The following is a 22,925-nucleotide window of genomic DNA, read 5'->3' as shown; positions in this document are numbered from 1 at the left end:
GTAAAGTTTGGGACACGATTAATTTCACTGCCACTCAGATGGTGCCTCATGACTGTTTGACATCTCACAGTTGAGTCAGTTTCCAGCAAATGTGAAAGAACATGAATACCACTTTGGGTTATAAAGTCCTGCTTGGTGTAAGACTGAACCTATTTCGCTCAATCCGGAGTCCTATGCACTGACAATTGAAAGCCTAGGTGGCGTCCGAAGGCACTCAGTGCAGTAAACAAGCATGCAGGTCTGAAAAAGCAAAGTGACACATTATGCAGGTGGCCAAATTTCACCTCATTTACATTTAAAATGATCAATGTGAGGGCAGAGTAAAACCACACCTAATATGGTAAAGTCCTGGTCAAATGGACTCGCAAATACATGGATTCAAGTTGAAAACTTGGATCTTATTGTGAGACAATTTGGCCAAGTTTGGTCAACATGCAACTATTTGCGAGTTCGTTTGGCCAGGGTTTAAATCCCTCTTGTACGCCCCTTGGCCTTAAAAGCGAAATAAAGCACACAACATGCTCATGAACATCAGCGGTTTATATTTGATGCCATCTAAAATACATAAGTGTCAGTAACACTACAGGGAGACTGACTGCAACAATCTGAAACGATTTACTAAGTATCTGTATGAAAATAAAAAGGAAACAAAAAAGCAACGAATCCATGACAGAACATAATGAAAAGAAAGTCAACCAAAGAACACAGTGTGTCTGTGATTGAGCGTTCAATGGCGCATTTGAAGCTTCCTTCCATTAATTTGCCAACTCATGATAAAAGAAGAAAACAAACTTTAGCCGTTTTGTTTCAAGCTGTAAAGATCAGTTCACATTCTTATACAGATACGTATTAATCGTTTGCCACCGAGAGCCGTGCTTGAACTTCCTGTGAACAATACAAGGCAAAGTTAACGCGCATCACTCCCGGATGTAGATATTGCCGCGAGGTCCATTCACTTGGGTGAGGTGGTTCAGTCCGTTGGTACCACAAGGATCGTGGGTAGGCCAATTTCCGGTGCGCGTGTTAGATTCGAAGTAGTAGTACTCCTTCAGCCGCGAAGTGCTTTGAGATCGTATCAGATCAGGACCTAGGGTAGAACCAGCGGGATTTCCTGCCGAGTGAAGAATTAGCTGATCTGGAACGTAGTTGTGACACTTGGTTGCAACATTCTTGATGATGCGGCACTGTAGATTTCCTTGCTTGAAGTCCACCAGACTTCCGGTTCCTTCTTTGCAAGCGATCCAGTGGTTAATGTTAGATTTCACCATAAACTCGTGACCCAGGTCATTCCACAGGTTGAAGTCCATTGCGTTATAGTCAGTCTCACCTTTTGGGGGCGTGGTTGATGGGTAAACATTCCCAGGGTAGTTGCTTATTGGCCAAGTTGGGCGTGGAATGATGGCATTTGAACCAGATCTGAAAGACCTAGTAGATAAAAAATACATACCTCTTACTAACCGAGTTCGAGGGCCGCACTGTAAGTTACGGACTAAGTTTTTCCCCATCGATTTATGGCCCAAGCGCGAAGCGCGCGGGCCATAAATCGAAGGGGAAAACGAGGATCCGTAACTTACAGTACGGACCGAGAAGACGAGGTTAGTAAGATATTTATTATATCTCTATTGTGTGTCTGACGGGCTCGGGAACGATTTCTATTCACGCGGAACGACTTCAAATTTTTGACGCACCTCGAAAGCAAAACGACTCAATTTGAAATCATTGTTAAGTAGGTTTTAATACACAATTTTAGAAATAAAAGAAAGTTTTAAACTTTTGCTTGCTAAAAAAGTTAAGAACACTTGGCGATAAATCACGAAACATTTTGGCAACAAAAACAGCTCTAAATTTTAGCGAGCCGTACAGGAGAATACGGCCCGCTAAATTGACCAATCACAGCGCGCGTACTAACTGAGAGATATAATAATTGTCACTTATTTTTTGCTTTAAAAGTTCAAACAATATCAAGGTGAAACAGATGACGATAGACTGAATGAATGAATGAATGAACGAATGAATGAAAAGTATTTAGCTTAAAAAAAAAACCAAATTGGGGACACTATTTACACAATAAAATATACCTTAGCTACATAAAGTTAAAACTATTTACAATTTAACAAATCAACTGAAAGAGTAATGTCGTCGTGATCTTCAGCCAAATTCTCAAAACCTAAATCTCCTAGAGACGTTGCACAACCAGTAACAACTAGATTCGAAAAGGGTTTACCGCTGAACACCACGTAATGCATCCTTCAAACATCACACAACGTATTAAATAGTAAGCAAAATACCTGGCTTGACAACCCAGATGGATGGTCATATGAACAACCGGATGGCTCACAAGTTTTAAATGCTTGAGATTAATATCTCCATATTAGTTACTTCTATCAAGGATAACCAATGCCTTACTTGAAGTTTGTAAATGTGTAGCTGTACACTAGAGTCCAGCCTCCACCGTCCGTCTCTTGGTCGCAGTAGGCCTGGACCGGGTTACCGCCAGGTTTAATCCAGTATACACCGGACTCGGCATCTTTTCTCTTCTCTTTTATCTCTTTGCACGACTCTGCTGCGTACTTTTTCGTCAGACCTTTGATGGAATAAAATTAATTTTTGAACTTTTTCAAATCTCTTTTTTCCCTTTCACTAATTTTATTTTGGCACAATCAGTCAGGGAAAAAAGTTTTAGTCCAGGCCTCAGGCTTTCTATAGAATAGAACTGACATGTTGAACCTTTTTTAACTTTTTTTTCCCTTCAATACAGATAGTATTTTAGTACGATCAGTCACGAAAGAAGGTTGCAGAGCAACTCGGGCCTTCAATAGGATAAAAGTGAAATATTGGACTTAAACGAATTTTTTTGATTTTCTCTCCATCAGTGGTTTTATTTTGGTACATGCAGTTAGTAAAAATATGTAATCGCAGTCTCATCTACCAGAAAAATTTTGAGACCTGATATCACAGCCATCTATTGACCACCCCGTTGTTGCTCAGCTTTCAGTTAAAACTTTGCTAGGTTCTCAGTTATCAGCTAAGCTCCATTCAGACTCTCGATAAACGGAAGGAAAGTCATACCAAAAAGCAGCTCTTTTTCATCACAGTCAGGTTTCTCTTGCCCTGTGAGATAAAAGAAAGGAAAATTCGTTAAAAAGGACGGAAAGGAAGAACAAGAACACTGATAAGGATGATTTCTGCAATGCAACCATTACTTCAGCAGAAGGTTCCCAATACAAAGAATACTCTTTACCTGAACTGTGACGTCACTATAGGAGCAAGTCCTAACGATTACAGAACAAGGCTAGCTGAAATGTTAGGCATTGACTGAGAGCTCTTTGTATTCGTTTCAAGTTGCATGGGGTGAGACTAATGACTAATGCAAGTCATACTAGATTTATTTAAATTTTCCCATAGTTATGAAGGTTACGTTGATCATCACCATTGAAATCAAAGTTCGACAAGTGTTTGTTTTTTCCACTTGCCTCATCAAGTATCAGCCTTTCTATTCACAGAGTTGAACCTTCTAAAATTCTCACAAGAATTCGAGAGAGTGTTGTTCGTTTGACAAATGACGTGATTAACACTCACATACTTTCAAGTCGTTAGAAGGATGGTCGATAAAAGTTACAATAAACCGTTTTTGATATTTCTAATGTCATATAATCCAACCCAAACTTCTAAAACCTAACAGTGTACCTCCATTGCCGCAATACCGTGCCCTTTTGATGCAAGCACGAGGCAGCTTGTAGATGAAAAAACCGTTGCATTTCTTTATCATTATTTGCTGAGTCTTTCCACAGCACGTGTTTCCAATTGTGTAGCAAATGGTTGCTTTCCTGCTTTCTCCAAGCGCCAGATCATCAGGGTGTGGCTTGAGAAGGTACGCGGGGGACACAGCTCCACATGCAGGGGATTTCGGGCAAATTCCTCCTTTTGGATTCCTATAAGATATTTAAAGAAAGGTTTATAATGATGAAATAAATTATGTGTATTTCAGGTGAAAGGTTAGCAGATATCAGATTTAATGGAGGCTACGTACAAAATTACCTTGAAATTGATGGAAACCTGAAAGTAATGGTTTTATACCTAATCGTACCTTTTTGGTACCATTCGACGGCATATCAGGTGAATTTACTCGAGCCATGGTTCGTATTCAGTTGGTGAGAGGTAATCGAGCCACAATGCCCATGGCGAGACCAAACGGGCCTGATATCCTATCGAAGCTACCGAAAAGGTACAATTAGTTATTTCCCGTACTCAAATGCGGCCAAGTGAGCATGATATCGTAACCATATCAGGTCAGTGACTTGATATCGCAAGATATCAGGACAGTAGACTCGGCTTCTGATTGGCTAATTGCGAAATTGGAACGGTAAATTAAGATAAAAAAACGCCAAAGAGATAGTAATAAACCATAAAGGAACTAGGATGGTGAAGGATGGAGAAGATTAACACGGATTACAAACGACGAGCTTTTCAAAATGCGCAAACCATGACTCGGCGTAGCTCCTTTAAGTGTGGTGGGATTCGGAGCCGAAGATGAATGTAGCCTGTCAGAGTAGACGCCATTTACGGCTATTGTTATATACGTAGAACAAAAATCGAAAATGGCGTGCGTTCTCACAGGCTAAGCTGGATGGGACACTATCCTTCCAAACACAGGCTACCCAGTAAAGCAGCCAGGTTTCCCCCAACATTTCTGGCCAGGGTATAAACATTTAGCACAACGTTAACGGTAAAGTACAATAAGAGAAAAGAGCCAAGAACATTCCGAGGGAGAACATAAAAATTACTGCTTTGGCCAGACTGTTAAAAAAGGTAACCCTTTATTCTGGAACCGTTTCCATTTATATTAGTTCGAATTCAATCTCACTTTGTATATCATTGAACAAGACTTACAAGGTCGCCATTTTGTCCCCAGTTTTGCCCATGAATCGGTACCAGACCTCTTTCCAACTGCCCCGTTTGTCCGACTTGTTTGTTAGTTTGTTAGAACCAACCGCTCGATCAGGTCTGCTGAGTTTGCGGTAATTGGAGCACGGGTCGTAACCGTGTCCACCTTTGGAACAGAAAATATATGTTTCAGCTGTTAGTCATGATGACTGGCGGAGTAAATATTTACAGTACATTCAACTCTTGCTACAATTGTAAGCTATTTCTAGTATTTGAAACAGATAAAACTCAAGACTAGCAAAACCAAATGTGTCTTTACATAAAGTATATTCACTGGAGGAAGGTAAAAAGAATTAATTATAAGTTAAGACAATACTAAAATATTAGTGTTTGCTATACAGAATGATTCAAGAGCTAGATGACTACTCTGGTTTCTAAAAGTTATCGCAGAGGTTTGTTTTTCCGCAGGTTCACATTCATGGCTTACTTTCACATTGGCATTTTTAGTACATGTAGAGTGATTCAACTTACGTGCTCTGTCCACTTCAGTGAGGCATATAATCAGCAGAAAAAGAATGGCTAGGGTAGTCATTTTAACCTGAAAATTAAACGACTGTTGAATGAGAATGAGTCAAGTAGTATTTTAGACCTAAACTGCACCGAGGGGAGAGGAGAGGGTACTCCCCGTCGGGGGACTCCCATAAAAAAAAAAGGATGAGGGTGTTCGTTGGAAATTTTGAAAAGAACCCCTCAAAAGTACCAAGACATGCTTTGTGGGCGTGGCTTGAAACGTTTCCACCCCTAAGAGGTACCACTTCTAAAACAGCACATTAACTGACATTGACATCATTAAACAGAGTGAAACCAATTTAGTTTGAACATTGAATGGAGATCTGAATCGTTGCTAAAACTGTTATCTTTCGCTCACATTTTTCGAACATTTTCGTTTTAATACAGATCACGAGTGATCAAGAATCCGAGAAAAGCGTACAATCTTCCATCAGAAGGCAAACAATTCTCGGAAAATTACGTCATGACGTCATAACGTCATACTTAGTTATGTCCGTGGATTTTTGCGGTTTTCTCTTTTTTTTTTTTTCTGCGCCAACATTGGCCAACATACGCTCGTTACCGTATCCACATTGTTTGACATTGACTCTTTTCGACCTAAAAGGTAGAAAGCTTCCGTTGTAAACCTTTTTAGGTTGAACACCCTAACTGGTACGAAACCCGCTTTTTAACCCATAAAATGCTCGAAGTCATTTTTATATGGTCCCTCGGGGGGGGGGGGGGGTACTCCCGTAAATTTCAGATAGGTGTGTACTGCGAAAGGTCTTAAGCCCTGACCCTACTTAAAGATGGAGTAAAAGAAAATTGATAGCCTATTTAAGGCCCAAACCCGAAAAACTGACATCCATTTCAAGGAAAAAACAAAAGCTAAGAATTCGTGAACGGGTCAACTTTATTTCGTTTATGCAAAATTGGAAGTTAAAAGCATCAAGCATATAATTTATTTTCTGTTCAGCCGGGCATTTGCGTACTGCAATTTTAGCTGATACGATTTAGGTACCCTATATAAGGATTACACGGGGAACACAATACCAGCAGGGACAAAAATGATACTCTATTTATCGAGATCCTCAAAAACCATACTCTATCCCGCGGCACATACCTATATAGCCAATATATGGGAGTACCCCCACCCGGGGTGGGAGTGGTGAATAGCGTTATCCAATCTTGATTAACATGGGCTAGGCCTCCTAAGATAAATAGTTTGGTAAACGCTAACCACGTACCCGATAAATCACAGTTTTGGAACGTATAATTATTTTCAACAAAACACAACCGCCCTCTGCGGTAAGCTAGGATGGGATAATTTCTATATCAGAAGGAAAAAGCAGAAATTGAAATTAATGTTTAAAACTATGAATTCGAATGATCAGACTCCGGAGTACCTAAAAGGCCTATTTAAACCCTTCAGCAGGGACTATGGACTCAGAATTAAGTATTGAAAACAAATTAGCTCTGCCCAAGACCCGTACCGAATTTTTGAAACGTAGTTTCTGCTACAGTAGAGCACATTTCTGGCCATGATTAGCTTTCCGTCTAACGTCAGAGCCATTAGATCTTTTATTAACTTTAAAAATGAGATCAATCGCCAAATGTCCTCCTCGCACTCTTACACAATAAACATGTATATCAATTTTTCTCTCTCCCTCTTTCTTTTCTCAATCTTGTAACTGATGTTTTTACGGTGTTTAAATAAAGTGTGTATGTGTGTATACATAGATATATAAGTCGAGGACAAATTCTCATGAATTCGCAGACAAGGAAATATTACTTTAGAAAATAACACCAACAGCCTTGCGTGTTCTTTTGTATGTTAGATGCAAATAACTATTTTGGAATGTTTATCGAGCATTTAAATGGAGTTTTACTGATAGCTGAAAAAAGGTCAAAATTTTCACTGTCAGCTGCGAAAGACGCTGTCTAGAGTTTATGCAAAATCTTCAAGTAAATAACAATGACAAAATCCAGATTGACGACGGGTATAGCAGCCAATTGGCTATTTAACTTTTCGTGAACTTTTAAATACACTCAGAAATTCCTTGATCACCACGTAGCCGAGTCTACTTACAATCACGACTTCAAAGTTTAATCACATTTTCGTTTTAAAAATTCAGTATTGTTCACAGCTTGAAATATTTCTTTAATTTGACACAATGGAACAGTTTCCATTTAGTAACAAGCATGCAACACAGAAGAAACGCGGCGCGGCCTAACAGAGTTGAGAGCGAAAAGAAATCATATAACTGATACAACAGGAAGTCCCTACCAAAATCCTTTCTTTTTAAAGCAAGCTTGTAAAGTTTCTTATGTTTTGGATATAGTTTTGTAGTTTTCATACGAATATAAGTACCAAGTGACTCACCGACACAGAATTCTGACTTCAGTAATATGTTTACGTACGAACTGGGTCAAATTATGTTTTTTGTGAGTTTTCCATCATCCGCGGCTCTTAAACTTTAGTGAAATTGAGGGAGAGGTGCTCTTGGTCTGAGAAACCTGACTGAATTAAAAGTTTAACAAAAAAACAATGGGACTTTAAGAATGAAATCCCTTTTAGAGTATTTAGATGTTTCATGGTCAATAACCGAGAAAGTAGCCTCCGATTAGGGTAGTTGGAGATCATTTCTTCTTCGTACAATACCCTGCATAGTCTGACCCAGCCAATTTGGACTCAGCTGATATAAGTTCTGAAAACTGGCGGAGGTCAAACAATTTTTTTCTCTTGAAGGATCTACTTTACACTCTCATAACTTTTGGAAAGGATGCAGTACTCACCATCTTGTTGTTACTTCGGGTCCAGTGGCAGGATAAACAAAAACTCCTTCAGTGTTTTAGATTTAATTACAACGGACCTTGATTTGACGCATACTTGTGTACATTGGTCAATTACTTGATTCTTCCTTTGTCATCGGCAGTCATAGGTTTGTTGACAGAGCTTGCTCCTTGTGCGTAATTAAAAGGAAATTTCTAGGCGTATCGTGGGAGGGTAGGGGGTGGGAAAACGCGCCCGCGTTGATTTTGGCGAAACTTTGTGACTCTTGCCTTAATTTACCAGGGAACGTTATAACGCGTCAGTTTTTTGGTCACGTGACTATCGTTTCTCTTGCAATGTATTCAATGACGACAACCACCACCAATAACCAGGCTTTATTCAGAGAAAGCTACAAGCGGGTTTCCAAGAGAACCGCTGACCAATGTTAAGATGATTAATTATAACAAGTAAAATAGAGGTGCATTTTAGACTTTTATTTAAAAATCAAACTGAAGCTACCAACTTAATATACCTGTCACTAGGCTTTGGTAGATTGTGCTAGCATAATTTTTAGCATAATTTAGAAAAACGAGCATAATTTAAAGCTTTTATTTCAGTTTAGCACTGCTAGCATAATCCGAGCTTCTATGCCTTGAAAACAAAAAAAAACCCATCATAGTTCTAGAATAATTCAGTTTGTACTTTACTTCTGTATTGTTATTGGAAAATATCGAGGTCTGGAAGACTCTAGCTAGGTCACCCCGTACATATCTGAGAGGCTGAGACTCTCCTCAGGCCACCACGCTTATGGCTCGGCGGCTCGGCCCCTCAGGCCTTAGATCAAAGATGGCGTCGTCCTCGAGTACATCCACTGATTCAATGATTCACAAGAGCATGCTCTCGTGGACTATTTACAGGCTTGTGTAATGCTTCAGTACAATAACCGATAACAGAGAGATTAACAACATGCATAGTTGTCTTTATACTAAACTGAGGGCTTTGCCTGGATGGCGTCTAAAACAAGTATATACAAGTAACTTTCTGACCCGGATTCAGAACCCAGAAATGGTTGATTTGGATATCATTTGGCTTTTCGAGGTGCGCACATGCGTATTTGCCATGCTGAAGACTGTAAGACTGGAAGGTGGACTGTCTGAATGTTCATTAAAGTCAAAATTGATAGAGTTAAGCTACTGGCGATCTTTATTTTCCTTAAAATCCAAGTAGCATAACTTCGGTGACAGAGAGCATAATTTTCAGAAAGTAGCATAATTTTGGCATAATTTCTAAAAAATATGAGCACTGCTAAAAGCATAATAAGCTTTTTTTTCGAGCACAATCTACCAAAGCCTACCTATCACATCAGGTGCCCACACTTGCGAGAAAACCAGTAACGAATATTTAGATTTTCGATTTAACTATTGTCTTCGTGTCTCTATCGGCATCTATCTTATTGCCTATCAAATGTTAAGAGAGATCTAATCGGCTTATCATAAAAAGTGTACCATACTTCGGCTTGCCAAACCAGCCTTCTTCCGGTACAATGGGATTTTACCTTGGAAAGGGTTTTTTTGTATAGTAGTGATCGCGGTATCTGCATAATACTAGAAATACGTAAAACTAAAAATGATCAACAGGGTAAATTTACGATAAGGTAAAATAAAATAACGATAACATAACAAAAAACAAATTAAAATGCTTCTTCCCGTATCTTAAGACCACCAGGATAAATTGTTCTTATGGCTAATGTGGCTTGATCCTGATACGAGAAAGTTTAAAATTAACCATTCCATTATTCTTTCGCATCTCTAATCTTCTCGTAAGCGTAGGCGACATTCAGAACAGTGGCTTCGTCAAACTTTCTTCCCACAATCATCATACCGACTGGTAAGCCATCACTGAACCCCGCATTGATTGACAGGGCTGGGTGGCCTGTTACATCAAAGGGGGAAGTGTTTGGGATACTTTCAAATGCCTTTACCAAATACTCTGTAAAATAATAAACACAGAACATGTTGGAATTGGTTTCCAAACTATGTGGAACATACAGACCAAATAAGATGTATCTTGACCAAATAAATATTAAACAGTGTTTATGAAAGCTTAATACGCATTGCATTGCATTGCATAACATTGCAAGCATTACATAGCATTACATAGTATTACATAGCATTGCACTGCATTGCATCGCATGGCATTGCATAACATTTCATTGCATAGCATTGCGTGGCATGACATAGCATGGCATGGCATAGCATGGCATTGCATAGCATTTCATTGCATAGCATTGCAAAGTATTGCATAGCATTGCATGGCATAGGATTTCTCAGCACAGCCTTGCATAGCATTGCATAGCATTGTATTGCATTGCATTGCTTAGCATTTCATTGCATAGCATTTTTAGCATTGTAAAGCATTGCATTGCATAGCATAGCAAAGCATAGCATTGCATAGCATTTCATAGCATTGCATAGCATTGCATAACATTGCATAGCATAGCATAGCATTGCATAGATTTGCATTGCGTAGCATTTCATTGTATAGCATTGCATAACAGTGCATAGGAGGATTGGGCCGAGCATGGGTAGAGTATAGACGTGTTTTTGCTAGCTCCGCTCAAAATTCGTATATGGAGGCCTCTACATGGCAGAAAAAGGAGAAAAGTTCAGACGAAAAACTCATGTAGAGAGAACTGGGCCAACTTGGAGAAGTGTATCCAACTCGTCGGAAGAAGAATCCCTTTCACCGTTGGAGAAGAAAGCCAAAGTCAAGTTGCACATGTCTGACACGGTGCAATCGAGCGAAGAAGACGAAACCGCCGCTGCCGTGGAGTTGGCTAATTCTGTAATGCCGAAGCTAGACCTTGTTCTGCAGAAGTTAGACAACATGGAAAAGAAATTGGACATCCTTGAGGGTTTTGTGAAAGTGGTCGATGGAAAGGTTAACAAGTTACAGGATAAAGCTGAGCAGTTTGAAAGCTTCAGCAGGGACGCCACAACAAAACTGAAGGTGTTAGATGAAGGAATGTCGTTCGCAAATACAGAGATAGAAAATTTAAAGAAGAAAGTAAAGCTTCTGGAACAAACTATCCAAGAAAATACAGTAAACACCGAAAACAAATTCAAGGGAAAGATCGAGGCCTTAAGAAACGAGAAGTTGTATATGGAGGTGTATCAAAGACGGGAAAACCTTCGCTTCTACGGCATTGCTGAATCTTTCCACCTCTCAGAAGAAAATGTCAAAGAGGTGTTAATTGGCTTTATACAGAAGGAACTTAACATCAGCGAGGCGGATTCTTTTGAGTATCAACGAGTGCACCGCATTGGCAAGCGCGACCCATCGCAAGAAAAACCAAGACCAATAATTGCACGTTTTTTGCGATACTCCGACAGAGAGCGAGTCATGTCAAGTGCAAGAAAGCTGAAAGGAACTGGTTTCGGAATATCGCCAGACCTTCCGAAAGAAATTGTGGACCGCAGAAAGGAATTAATGCCTAAGTTCAAAAAAGCAAAAGAAGACGGAAAATCGGCGTTCTTCAAAAGATCAGAGCCGGACAAACTTTTTATTGAGGGTATACGAATCTTCTAATTTCTTTGGAACATAAACTTTCTATCTAGGTATTCATAACATGTAAGCCTCATTCACACTTGTTCTTAAAAATGGAGCTGCATGCGTGTCATCTAGTTAGCGCAATGCGTGCAAGACCTATTCCATTAGTAGCGCAATTAACAGCTTTTATCGCTGGCTACTGTTTTACATACATGTTCAATTGTAGTTGTAGGTGTTATAAATGTTTTTCTTTTGTTTCTTTTTCCTTTTCAATATTAATTAGTTTTACCTTTTTCTTGTTCAAGAGACATGCAAATTTTTTCATTAGCTCATCTACTAAAGATTACTATCTCATTCTCTGCAACTGCTCGCCTTTTCACTTAAATATGTCCTTAAAAAGTTACAAAACTTAATTTAAATTTTGGTATCCTATCCTTAAATGTTCGGGGGATAAGATCTTTTGATAAACGAAAAGCACTTTTTCATTGGTGTATGAAGGATAAAGCTGATATAATTTTTCTACAAGAGACCTACAGCACATCCGAGGTGGAAAACACCTGGAAATCCCAGTGGAGAGGAGACTTGTTTTTTTGTCATGGTTCTGAACACAGCAGAGGTGTCTTAACACTAGTCAAAGAAGGGCTTGACTGTAAATTTGAGGTATGTAAACAAGATAATCTAGGTCGGTATATCATTCTAAAAGGTCTTGTTCAAGGTCAATCTTTTTTATTTTTGAATATCTATGCGCCAAATAAGACCAACGAACAATGCATCTTTTACGACGAAATACAGAACGAATTCGACAAATTGGAAATTGACACTGATTGCAAAATAATAATAGGTGGTGACTTTAATGTTATCCGCGACCCAGATTTGGATGGATCGGGAGGATCTCCAAAATTGAAAGAATCGTCCAAAAAGATAGAAAATCTATGTTTTTCTCTTGACCTAATAGACATCTGGAGAATCAGAAACCCAAAATTAAAACGGTTCTCCTGGAGACAGAAAACTCCAATGATTCAACGGCGGTTAGATTATTGGTTGATATCAAATAATATACAGGAAGAGGTTGATAAGGTCGATATTATCCCTGCTATTAGATCTGACCATTCCGCCATTACGTTGTACATTAATGGTATAGAGAACTCAACCTATGGACCGTCTTTTTGGAAATTCAATGCAAGTTTGTCAGAAGATAAAGAATATGTAGACCTAATTAGAAACAAAATCGGTGAATGGGTAGACGAAAGTAGAGAAATCGAAGACCCGCGGGTTACCTGGGATTATTTAAAATATAAAATACGCTATGAAACGATTGATTATAGTAAGAAGAAAGCAAAAGAGAGAAGGTCAGAGCTGGTAAATTTGGAAATTAGACTAAAAGAGTGTCAGCGAAAATGTGACGAACACCCAAGTGCTGAAAATCTCTGCGATTTAGAAGTTCTCAAATCAGAATACGAACGCCATTATGATTATATAACACAAGGAGCAATCATAAGATCTCGGGTGAGTTGGTATGAAGAGGGCGAAAAGAATAGCAAGTATTTTTTAAATTTAGAAAGTGCTAAAAAGAAAAAGACATGTATACGGAAATTATCCGTGGATAATGATTCATATATAACAGACCCAAAAGAAATAATGAAAGAGATTCATGATTTCTATGAAAAACTCTATGATAGAGACTCGTATAATTTAGGTGAGAATTCAATTGATCGTTTCCTTAATGAAGTGGATACTAAAAAATTGTCTGATGAAGAGAAAATGACTTTAGATAAACAACTTACTAGATCCGAACTGTACGAAGCATTGAAGACATTTCCGAAAAACAAAACACCTGGAAGTGACGGTTTAACTGTGGAATTTTACTTGGCGTTCTGGCACGTGGTTGCAAAGTATCTCGAAAAGTCTCTAAACTTCTCTCACCAACACGGGCAACTATCAACTTCGCAAAAGCAGGCAATGATTACCCTATTGGAGAAAAAAGATAAAGATAGACGATTTATAAAGAACTGGCGACCTATCTCACTGATCAACGTAGATGTTAAAATTGCATCCAAAGCGTTTGCTAGAAGGCTGGAGCCAATCCTGCAGAACTTATTCACCATAATCAAAATGGTTTTATCAAAGGAAGGTCTACATTTGATGCAGTTAGAACAATCGATGATTTACTTGAATTGGCAAAACTCACAAATACAACAGGTATTCTAATGGCAATTGACTTTGAAAAGGCATTTGATTCTCTGGACCATACATATCTATTTAAAGTATTGGAAAAATTCAATTTTGGACCGTATTTTTTACAATGGGTAAAAACATTTTATACAAACATATCCAGCTGTATCTTAAATAACGGCTTTACTACAGATCTTTTCTGTATCCATCGTGGTGTACGACAAGGTGACCCTCTATCACCTTTATTATTCATCTTAGCTTTGGAAGTTCTCGCATGTCAAATCAGGCAGGATAAAACCATACAAGGAATAATGGTCAAAAACGTGGAGATCAAACTCACGCTTTTTGCAGATGACATGACTTGTTTTCTAAAAGACATAAATGCATATTCGCGACTTTGTACAACTTTAAAGGTTTTTCCATTGCATTCTGGTCTCCGAATTAACGACGATAAAACAGAAGTTTTTGGTATCGGCCCACATAAACTAGTACAAAATGACTTTACTCACAAAGTGCGAAAATCAATCAAGATATTAGGTACCGTTTTTGACTATCACAAACCATCACGAGACAAAGCAAACTTCGACTCAATATTCAAATCTATTAAAAAAACGCTGAGTATGTGGAAGTGGAGGGGTCTTACCCTGATTGGTAAGATTCAAATAGTTAAGACCTTCATTATTCCAAAATTTTTGAGTAAAGCGACTGCAATCTCAATATCAAACGATCTTGTCAAGGAGATAAACAGACTGATTTTCGGTTTCATTTGGAAAGGTAACGATAAAATTAAACGGACCGCGCTTATCAATGATATTGAAAATGGAGGACTAAAAATGCTTGATATTGAATCCATGATATCGGCTCAAAGAGTGATGATCTTAAAAAAGTATCTAGGAGAGAGCAACAGCACTTGGAAAACTATTTTAGATGATTTCTTTTTTGGAAATATAGGTGGAAAACTCATCCTGTTCTGTGATTTTGAAACTAGTAAACTACCGGTTCATCTTCCAATATTCTACAAAGAGTGTCTAGAGGCATTTCGTAATTTAAAGAAATCCAAGGTAGCCACCTATGAGGATGTTGTAGACCAAATTATTTGGAATAATAGGAATATTGTGATACACGGAAAATCTCTTTTTGAAAAACATTTGTTTACTAAAGGAATTGTTAAAATTGGTGACTTGTTATCCGATACGGGTAAATTTCTTGAAAGCCCTAAAGTGTTGGAAGCGAATCTATCTCCAATCCAGTACTTCAAATTAATAGGAATTGTAGATGCCATACCAAAAGAATGGAGATTAATTATCAAAGAATCACATATTCAACATCAGCAACTATATCCTCAACAGCATTTGGATACAGTGTATATTTATATCGACGAAACCAAATCGGATCTGTTAAAAGCCTCTTCAAAACTTTTGTATAAAGGATTTAAAACAAAGAAACAAACTCCTCCAACCGCCAAAAGGAAGTTGAAGGACAAATATCCAGAGGTTATAGAAGACTGGAAAAAAATTTATTCTTTACCATTCACTGTCACACTTGAAACAAAAATTAGAGAGTTCCAATATAAATTATTAAACGATATAATTTTCACAAATGAGAGGTTATTCCGTTTTAAAATGATTGAATCACCAATGTGCACCTTTTGTTTGAAAGAGGTCGAGTCCCTCGAACATTTGCTCTTTTATTGTGATACAACAAAAGACTTCTGGCGGGCTTTTTCTTCTTGGCTTTCAAACCAGAATGTATCTTTGGACACTTTGACATTTGAAAATATATTGTTTGGAGTGTTCAACAACAACGAAGACTTTATTATCCTGAATCACTTGATACTGCTAGGAAAGTTTTTTATTTATAAATGTAAATTAAATAAAATTAAACCAACATTAACAATATTTTTAGCAAAGACAAAAACCGTTTATTACATTGAAAAAAAAATAGCTACCAAAAATAACCAACTTTATAAACATTACAAAAAGTGGGAAAAACTAATGCCATCTCTTAATAATAGTTGAGCTTAATTTGTAATTTCTCCTTCTCAGCATGTCACTAACTTACTTTCTTTTTTTTTTTTTTTTTTTTTTTTTTTTTCTGTATTTGGGTAGCTGCACTATTGTAAACAACGCATTGTATATTCTTTAGGTATAATTAGGCTACGATTAGTAATTATAATTTGTTGTATGTAATCTATTGTAGTTATGACGTATTGTAAGTATTGTAACTAGTGTTATGTCTTGTGTTGTTTGTATGTATTATAACCCAAAATGTTGAAAAAAAATAAAAATTACAAAAAAAAAAAAAAAAATAACAGTGCATAGCATTGCATAGCATTGTATAGCATTGCACAGCATGGTATGGCATTGCATAGTATTGCATTACTTTAATATTCTTATCACTTATTCTTCATCATCATCAGCTGAATGTCTGACTTAAGACAGGGACCAATGCCTCTTCACTTACCTTCAAGTGATGGATTTGCCGGTGGGAAAGTTGGCGCCTTCTTAGGAATGGTCGGCATCAGCAACACATCGTAATCTTCAAAAGCTTGGTCGTATGCTTTAGACAGCTCTCGCCCTAAGTTCTGCGCTTTGCTGTAAAAAGTGCCATTGTACTCCGACAGAAGATAACGTCCATTCATGAAAGTAAGCTTGCATGTGGTTGGTAGACCATTTGGACGCGCTTTCAGACCACGAGCGCAAGCCTCTTGCAGGGTCGTGTCATAATACATCTTTGCGCTTGTTCCAAAACCTGGTAAAAAGGTAAAAATGGTGACACACCAAGCACGGCAAAAAGCAAATCTTTTAGGACAAGAAAAGAGAGAGTCCCTACCTGCACCATCAAGCATCATTCGCGTTGCTCCTTCAACAAAAATGGCCATGAATATCTTTGCTCCTGGGAAAGAAAGCAAGACTAACGGTATAGACCCTTTGCATAAATGGCGCCTACATTTAAATCACAATACTTACACATCCTAAGCCTCACATTCATGTGAAAAATACTTTGTCTGGAAACATCAGTACGAAGCTAAGGATGTACAAAGTATTGTTATTCAAATTTAAGCGCCATTTATGCAAAGGTCCAATAACTTTTTAAAGCTGTTCTTTGTTGACATGCGTACTTATAGCTACGATCAAACTTTTGGTTTGTAACAGGTTGTAGTCTTAATTGAGCAGTCTATTAAATGTTTGATGAGCTGAATGCCGTGAGAATGCTTTTTAGAAAGAAAGACGCTCAAAGGCAGCAAGAGAAAATCATTTTCTCTCGAAGGCGGGCTATATGCAGACTAGCCTGACTTGACTGACTGACTGACTGACTGACTGACTGACTGACTGACCAACGGATTGAATGAATGACCGAGTGACCGACTAGCTGACTGGTTGAATGACTGAACGAATGTCTGAATAACTGACTGACTGACCTACCGACTGATTGACGGAATGACGTATTGATTAAGGGACCGACTGATCGATCCATTAGTTAAGTTTTAAATACCATCTAAATGCATCTTGATGGACACTTCCTCTACCGTTGCGCCTGCTCCACGTCCCAAACGGTCAGCGGCGTTTCTAACAAGCTCATCCACGTCAGCTTCGGAATTGGGATGGCCAAACCCCTCCTTCAATACAGCGAGTTTTAAGTGCGATATATCACCTGTTAACTGGGAAATAACGTTCAACAGTAAATGGCGCTATCTGATACTCGAAAAATAATCAATAGTAACATAACAGCAACATCGCCAACCATTGATTGGTAGGACACTGATAAATGTTTTAGCCTGCCGGCGATATATGATACCTTTGATGAGTATGATTCTGAGACGGACAAGTTTCGCGGCTGCCTTGGATCCAGTTCTCCGTCAAGCCCTGCGATAACCTGGAAACAAGAGGCAGAGTTATAACGCCATTCACGAACATAATTGCGCGAGACGAATATTTTAGTTTTCCTTTTCGTTACATCAAGCGACACACCATTGAAATTCATATCGTCTGTCTTACCTCTAACATCAAAGCTGTATCGTGAACAGTCCTGGTCATAGGTCCCGTATGATCCAGAGTAAACTCCATCGGCATGATTCCCGTATATGGCACTAAACCGTGTGTAGGTTTAAGTCCCACAATGCCACACGCGGCAGCAGGCATTCTTATGGAACCTCCTTGATCTCCTCCTAAAGCCATGTCGACCTGGCCACCAGCGACCTGTTAGAAATGACGTAATGACTTAATAAAATAGAATTAACGGGAATTATCAGTTTTTCTTCCACGGAGCGGCTATTCGTTCACTGTATTCGGATCGTTAATTATTACCGTTTTCGTGTGACGTCATCATATTCCAAAACTAAAAGTTACTTATCCTTCTAGGGTTAGTACTTGACGTTTTACAGTGATGACAATGATGTGACAAGCCTACACAACTCTTATCCACGTGTAATAGCCGCTTGTTCAAACAAGTGTATCTCTTAAGGATCTGCCCCTTTTGTTGGTGCACCAATATGGCTTCACCATACAAAGCTCGATAAATTTGGGTGAAATGCTTCTCCGAATTAATAACGCGCGAACAAAACGCCACACAGACCTAAATCTTGAGGAGATTGTTTATATATCAATAATTTATCATACTTCAGATTCTTAGCCTTCTTATGGTTACGATTTTTATTCTTGATTAAAACCAGCAATACACTATTAAAGCAACGTAAAAGTCTCGTGAATTATTTTGTCTTCTCACAATCTTACCAAGGCGGCTGATCCAGATGACGATCCATTCGCCATTCGTGTATTGTCGTAAGGATTCAGTACAGGGCCTGTTACCGAAGTAAAACTTCCACCATCACAACACAAATTCTCGCAGACAGCCTTGCCAACGATGTGTCCACCGGCGTCCAATATCCGGGACACGACAGTTGCGTCAATATCCGGAACGAAGCCCTCCAATATCCGGGAACCATTTATCAAGGGCACTCCTGCTACACACACGTTATCTTTAACAGCCACTGTTCTTCCGTGCAGTTTACCGCTTGGTGCTCCTTTGATGTCACAGCGCCAGGCCCTGCAAAACAATGGCAAAAAACTTGTAGGCTGGAAGATGGCAAGGGCAGCCGAGGGGGTCGGGGAGGGGGGGGGGGTGCATATTTCCCGACTTGATCGCTTGAAAATTTAACCTTTTCTCCTCTGTATCTTATTAATAAATTCCATGGTTCACAGTTCCTTTATCACTAGTTCCCAAAACTTAATCCCAAAAATATCCCTTCTTCCCTTGAAATAAATGGTTATGTTTCCTTGTTCTCTAAAACCTCTGGGAGGCCCTGAATACTCGTAGGGTCCCCGTGCAAATAGTAAAATATATCGCCCATTCCTTACTTCTTTGGTAAGCATTAATACTCTTAGTTCTCAAGATAAAACAGAAGTATCACTTTATGGAATGTAAGTCAGGATTAGATATTTATATAATTGCCTTATTCCCTTAAGATTATCATCAGACAAAAACTTTAATTTTATTCATTTATTAATTTATTAATTTTCGGATACGTGCTTGGGTTCTGGTTTCTCGAACCAAAGTGTTTAGCAGTGCCAAATTAAATGTGACTGATCCACTTTAAATATTGGATTATTAAGTGAACTCATCAGTTTGGGAAACCATAGTTGATTTAACTCATCTTACCAAGCATTGTAAGGGTTATCTTCCAGTGCTGGTCTGTAACCTGGTGTCCGTGGATATTTCACTGGCAGCTTGGGATCTGGTAACTCGTACAGCCGCTGATAGGTATCAGCCAAAGTGCTGGAAATAGCCTCTGGAAAATTAATGTAAGAAGTAGTAAGTGCTTGTCGCGCTGAAGCGTGACAACGAAAGCCTATGGCCCAGTTTCAAAAATTAGCTTGCAATTGTTCGGTATGAACAATTTACACGCTACAGAATCACACATGTCCACACACAAAAAGGCTAAAATGTTGATAAGGTTAAGGCTAAGGCTACACACGAGCCAAGAGCACATCGGCGCTTATCTCCGGTTTCAATGGCATGAAGTGACCAGGAGTATTTCTATTCCACCTACTGGATGGATGCTAGGCCATCGCGGGGTTACCCCCCAGCATTAATTTCGCCGGTACCCATTTATACACCTGTGTGAAAAGAGGCACTCTGAGAGTCAAGTGTCTTGTTCAAGGCTAGGACTCGATCCTGGACCGCTAGCACTCGATCCGAAGTCGACCACTAACCATGAAGCCATTGCGCCTCCACAAAATGTTGATCACCTCGTCAAAAATCAGCCACTTATCAATGTCTTGTTATAAAAAGTCAATATGTCTTGATTCACTGGAGGTACTTTTCTCGACATACTTTGGTATTCTCGTAGTTCGCTCTCTTCCACATCTAGTCCCAAGCCGTTTGCTATTTCCTTTAAACGCGATAAACTTGGTTCACGAACAGCCTGCTCCTTATACATTGCGTGACCTAAAAAAGACGACAAAACTAAGAAAGTCAGCAACAATGAAACACAAAAACAAGGACTGCCGTGACTAACTATTACTTCCAGTTTCAGGTAGTTCCGGTACAGACCGGGACAATTCCTTGAAATTAATTTCTAACTAGGTAGCAGACCTCAAAGCAAATGCTCTCTGGAGAAGAAAGATTTTGGTATTAGCAGAAAGAGCGCCTGCGAATAGGAGGGTAACATGGAGGCAGTAATGGGTTTCTGGTAAACTAGGACAATCATGAAAACGTGGGAAACTGTGCAGAATAGAGGTCGGAGCCACGGTTACCAAGCGAAGGCAAGCAAGATGTCGGGCGCTACAATAAACACGTGATCTGGTCACTCTTCTGTATTTCTCTTTTTTTTTTTTTTTTTTTGAGCGGGGAGAGTGGCTGATTTTCTTCAAACTTATCTTGGGATTCTTGGCAATCTTCAGCCACATTTTAGGCCAAAGTGGAACAAAAACTAACCAAATTTGACAGAGATTTAACTGAAAATTTTAAAATGGAACATTAAATAGAGTCAACCCTTTGACTCTGACTCAAAACTGATAAACTTAAAACAATACATGCCGAAAAATGTCTTCCGGGAGGGGGAAAACGTCTATACTACCAAAGTCGATTTTGCCGTCGGAAATCTTATTTTTGAGTTCATGACCCGCAGCTAGGGATGACCCGAATGACGGGAGCCCAATGAGACGGGTTGCGTGACTAAGCCCATCGCGATACGCACTGTGGTCTGGAGTCAAGCGATCGCGACTGATCTAGTGAAAACTTTTGCCAATGGTAGAAATAAATAATTAATCATGCATGCAGGGTTCAATATTATTTTGAACATGCAACCTTAACCGCCCGCGGAATGAAATCGAAAACTAATCAGTATGTGATTTGCTCTAAGATGTTTGTGGACAAATGAAACCGAGATCACTGTGCAAATAAATAACATGAACTCATATGAATCTAACACGTTTGCTGCGCCCATGTACTGTAAGCTGCAGACACGCATTGTCGTTGTACAACATGTGTTGTGTACTTGAAAATCACCAAACCCAAGCCGGTGAATGAACGGAAGATAATAACATACCCAATTTGTCACGTTGAGATATCAATGACAAAAGTTGATACTACAAACAGCATATTTACCGTGCTATTTCTCTGTCGTCGATGTGATCGTGGAATGTGTTTGATCTGCTTCCCCGGATCACTTTGATATCAAGTTTCTTTTGCTGAACATTAATTTTATCGCTTCGTTAGTCTCAGGACCGTCCAATGGGATCTGCTCCTCGGCGAACTTGCGAAGGGTAAGGTAGCCTCCCAGTGTCGCTCTTTATATCGCTCGTGTCCAATATTTGATCGTTGGCGAGTAAAGATTGCGTGACGAGACATGATGCTCTTACCAAGAGGTTCAGCAGTTGTCATTGTTATTTTTGTAATTTTGAGTCCTAGGATTACAGAAGGTTCAACGGAGGACACTGTGAGCCAGACCTGGGCGGGGGGGGGGGGGGGGGGGGGAGGGGGTACTCCCTTATATGGGCTATATAGGTATGTGCGGTCCCAAAAGGGTAGGGTTTTTCAGCTGTTTTAGTCATAAATGAGGTATCGATTTTGGCCATTTAGGGTATGGTTTAATTTTAGCACTCTAGTCTTGAATTGGGTATGTTTCTTAGAAGAAGCTACTTTTTCATCGTTATCAATATAAAGACCATCAACAAAAGCCCTTCATAACTTATGTTTAGGGCAACTGTGCCAGCCACTGCGGTCACAGATCAGTCATAGAGGGTATCGAGATTTTGGCCAGGTCATAAATAGAGTGGCAAAAATCGCAGATTTTAGTCATAAATAGGGTAAGGGTTTTGGGAAGTGGGCCGCACACCCCCACCCAACTTTTCTGGAAGTACCCCCTCCCCCGGGGGGAACCAGAGTTGTGGTGTAATAAAGGTAAACAGCTTGATTTAGCCAAGCCTGGCCCGCACTGACGGACACATTTCCGGCTTTTTTACTCCGCCGAAAATACCATGGCCAGAGGTACGCGTACCTTCTGTGAAGCACGAAAATGGCAGGGGACGCGCAGTCTAGTTTCCAAGAGATATGGGATACAGAAACTTTTAAATCAATAACAAGAAGAGGACAAAAGATGCATTGTTCTACATAAAAGGATGTGCTCGGCCGAGTAAAACAAAAGTCGGAAATCCGTTGGTCCGTTGGTCTGACGGAACAGTTCTTTATCGACGGTTACACGAACCTGGGTAACGATATCTGTACCAGGTAATAACGCAGCGTGTAGCTGCCTTGTTCTAGCAGCTTTTGTCCACTGGATAACGATTTGTCGGAAACTGATTTATTTGTAATTCTAATCGATACGCTTTTGTAGATAATGAAACTGCGGTGGTCAGTTTTACATGTCGAGGACCAAACTACAAATTCAGAAGAACAGTACCCGTCCGAGAGCCATTGACAAATAGCCTTCACAGTGCAGTATTAAGGCGATTCATCACAAAGCCCGAAGACGATGAAAATCTAGATCTTTTAAGGA

General features: G+C 39.3%; 4 protein-coding genes across 4 annotated transcripts in view; 1 reads left to right on the top strand and 3 right to left on the bottom strand.

Annotated features, from left to right (window-relative positions):
- Positions 1-22,925, bottom strand: part of LOC145488068 (uncharacterized) — a 136,217-nt gene that overhangs the window by 89,656 nt on the left and 23,636 nt on the right. The gene's annotated exons all lie outside the window — the stretch shown is intronic.
- LOC145488113 (uncharacterized) lies at positions 901-8,254 on the bottom strand. The gene is made up of 7 exons (XM_081466903.1): positions 8,230-8,254; positions 5,416-5,482; positions 4,891-5,050; positions 3,688-3,932; positions 3,070-3,111; positions 2,407-2,584; positions 901-1,425 (listed from the first exon to the last, which is right to left on the bottom strand). Exons 1-7 carry the CDS (start codon positions 8,230-8,232, stop codon positions 918-920), a joined length of 1,203 nt encoding a protein of 400 aa, XP_081323029.1. The 5' UTR covers positions 8,233-8,254; the 3' UTR covers positions 901-917.
- LOC145488100 (urethanase-like) lies at positions 9,785-21,749 on the bottom strand. Its single transcript, XM_081466883.1, has 10 exons — positions 21,536-21,749; positions 20,261-20,374; positions 19,586-19,715; positions 18,661-18,973; positions 17,926-18,126; positions 17,726-17,803; positions 17,423-17,588; positions 16,760-16,822; positions 16,391-16,678; positions 9,785-10,195 (listed from the first exon to the last, which is right to left on the bottom strand). The coding sequence occupies exons 2-10, from the start codon at positions 20,364-20,366 to the stop codon at positions 9,999-10,001; spliced, it is 1,542 nt and encodes a 513-aa protein (XP_081323009.1). The 5' UTR covers positions 20,367-20,374; positions 21,536-21,749; the 3' UTR covers positions 9,785-9,998.
- Positions 10,779-12,737, top strand: LOC145488124 (uncharacterized). The gene has a single exon (XM_081466916.1). The coding sequence runs from the start codon at positions 10,850-10,852 to the stop codon at positions 11,792-11,794; it is 945 nt and encodes a 314-aa protein (XP_081323042.1). The 5' UTR covers positions 10,779-10,849; the 3' UTR covers positions 11,795-12,737.

Source organism: Orbicella franksi, chromosome 5, assembly GCF_964199315.1.
Source record: "Orbicella franksi chromosome 5, jaOrbFran1.1, whole genome shotgun sequence".
Lineage (NCBI taxonomy): Eukaryota > Metazoa > Cnidaria > Anthozoa > Scleractinia > Merulinidae > Orbicella > Orbicella franksi.
This window is presented reverse-complemented; position numbering and strand designations above follow the sequence as displayed.

Excerpts from the sequence above, each read along its gene's own strand:
- LOC145488113 (XM_081466903.1), bottom strand. Across the intron at positions 3,112-3,687 it reads ACGGTATTGCGGCAATGGAG|GGCAAGAGAAACCTGACTGT; the intron begins GTACACTGTTAG and ends TTTATCTCACAG. Across the intron at positions 2,585-3,069 it reads TGAAAAAGAGCTGCTTTTTG|GTCTGACGAAAAAGTACGCA; the intron begins GTATGACTTTCC and ends ATTCCATCAAAG.
- LOC145488124 (XM_081466916.1), top strand. The coding sequence starts at position 10,850 with ATGGCAGAAAAAGGAGAAAAGTTCAGACGAAAAACTCATGTAGAGAGA.
- LOC145488100 (XM_081466883.1), bottom strand. The coding sequence starts at position 20,366 with ATGTATAAGGAGCAGGCTGTTCGTGAACCAAGTTTATCGCGTTTAAAG. Across the intron at positions 17,804-17,925 it reads ATACAGCTTTGATGTTAGAG|GTTATCGCAGGGCTTGACGG; the intron begins GTAAGACAGACG and ends TCTTGTTTCCAG. Across the intron at positions 17,589-17,725 it reads CAGAATCATACTCATCAAAG|TTAACAGGTGATATATCGCA; the intron begins GTATCATATATC and ends GTTATTTCCCAG.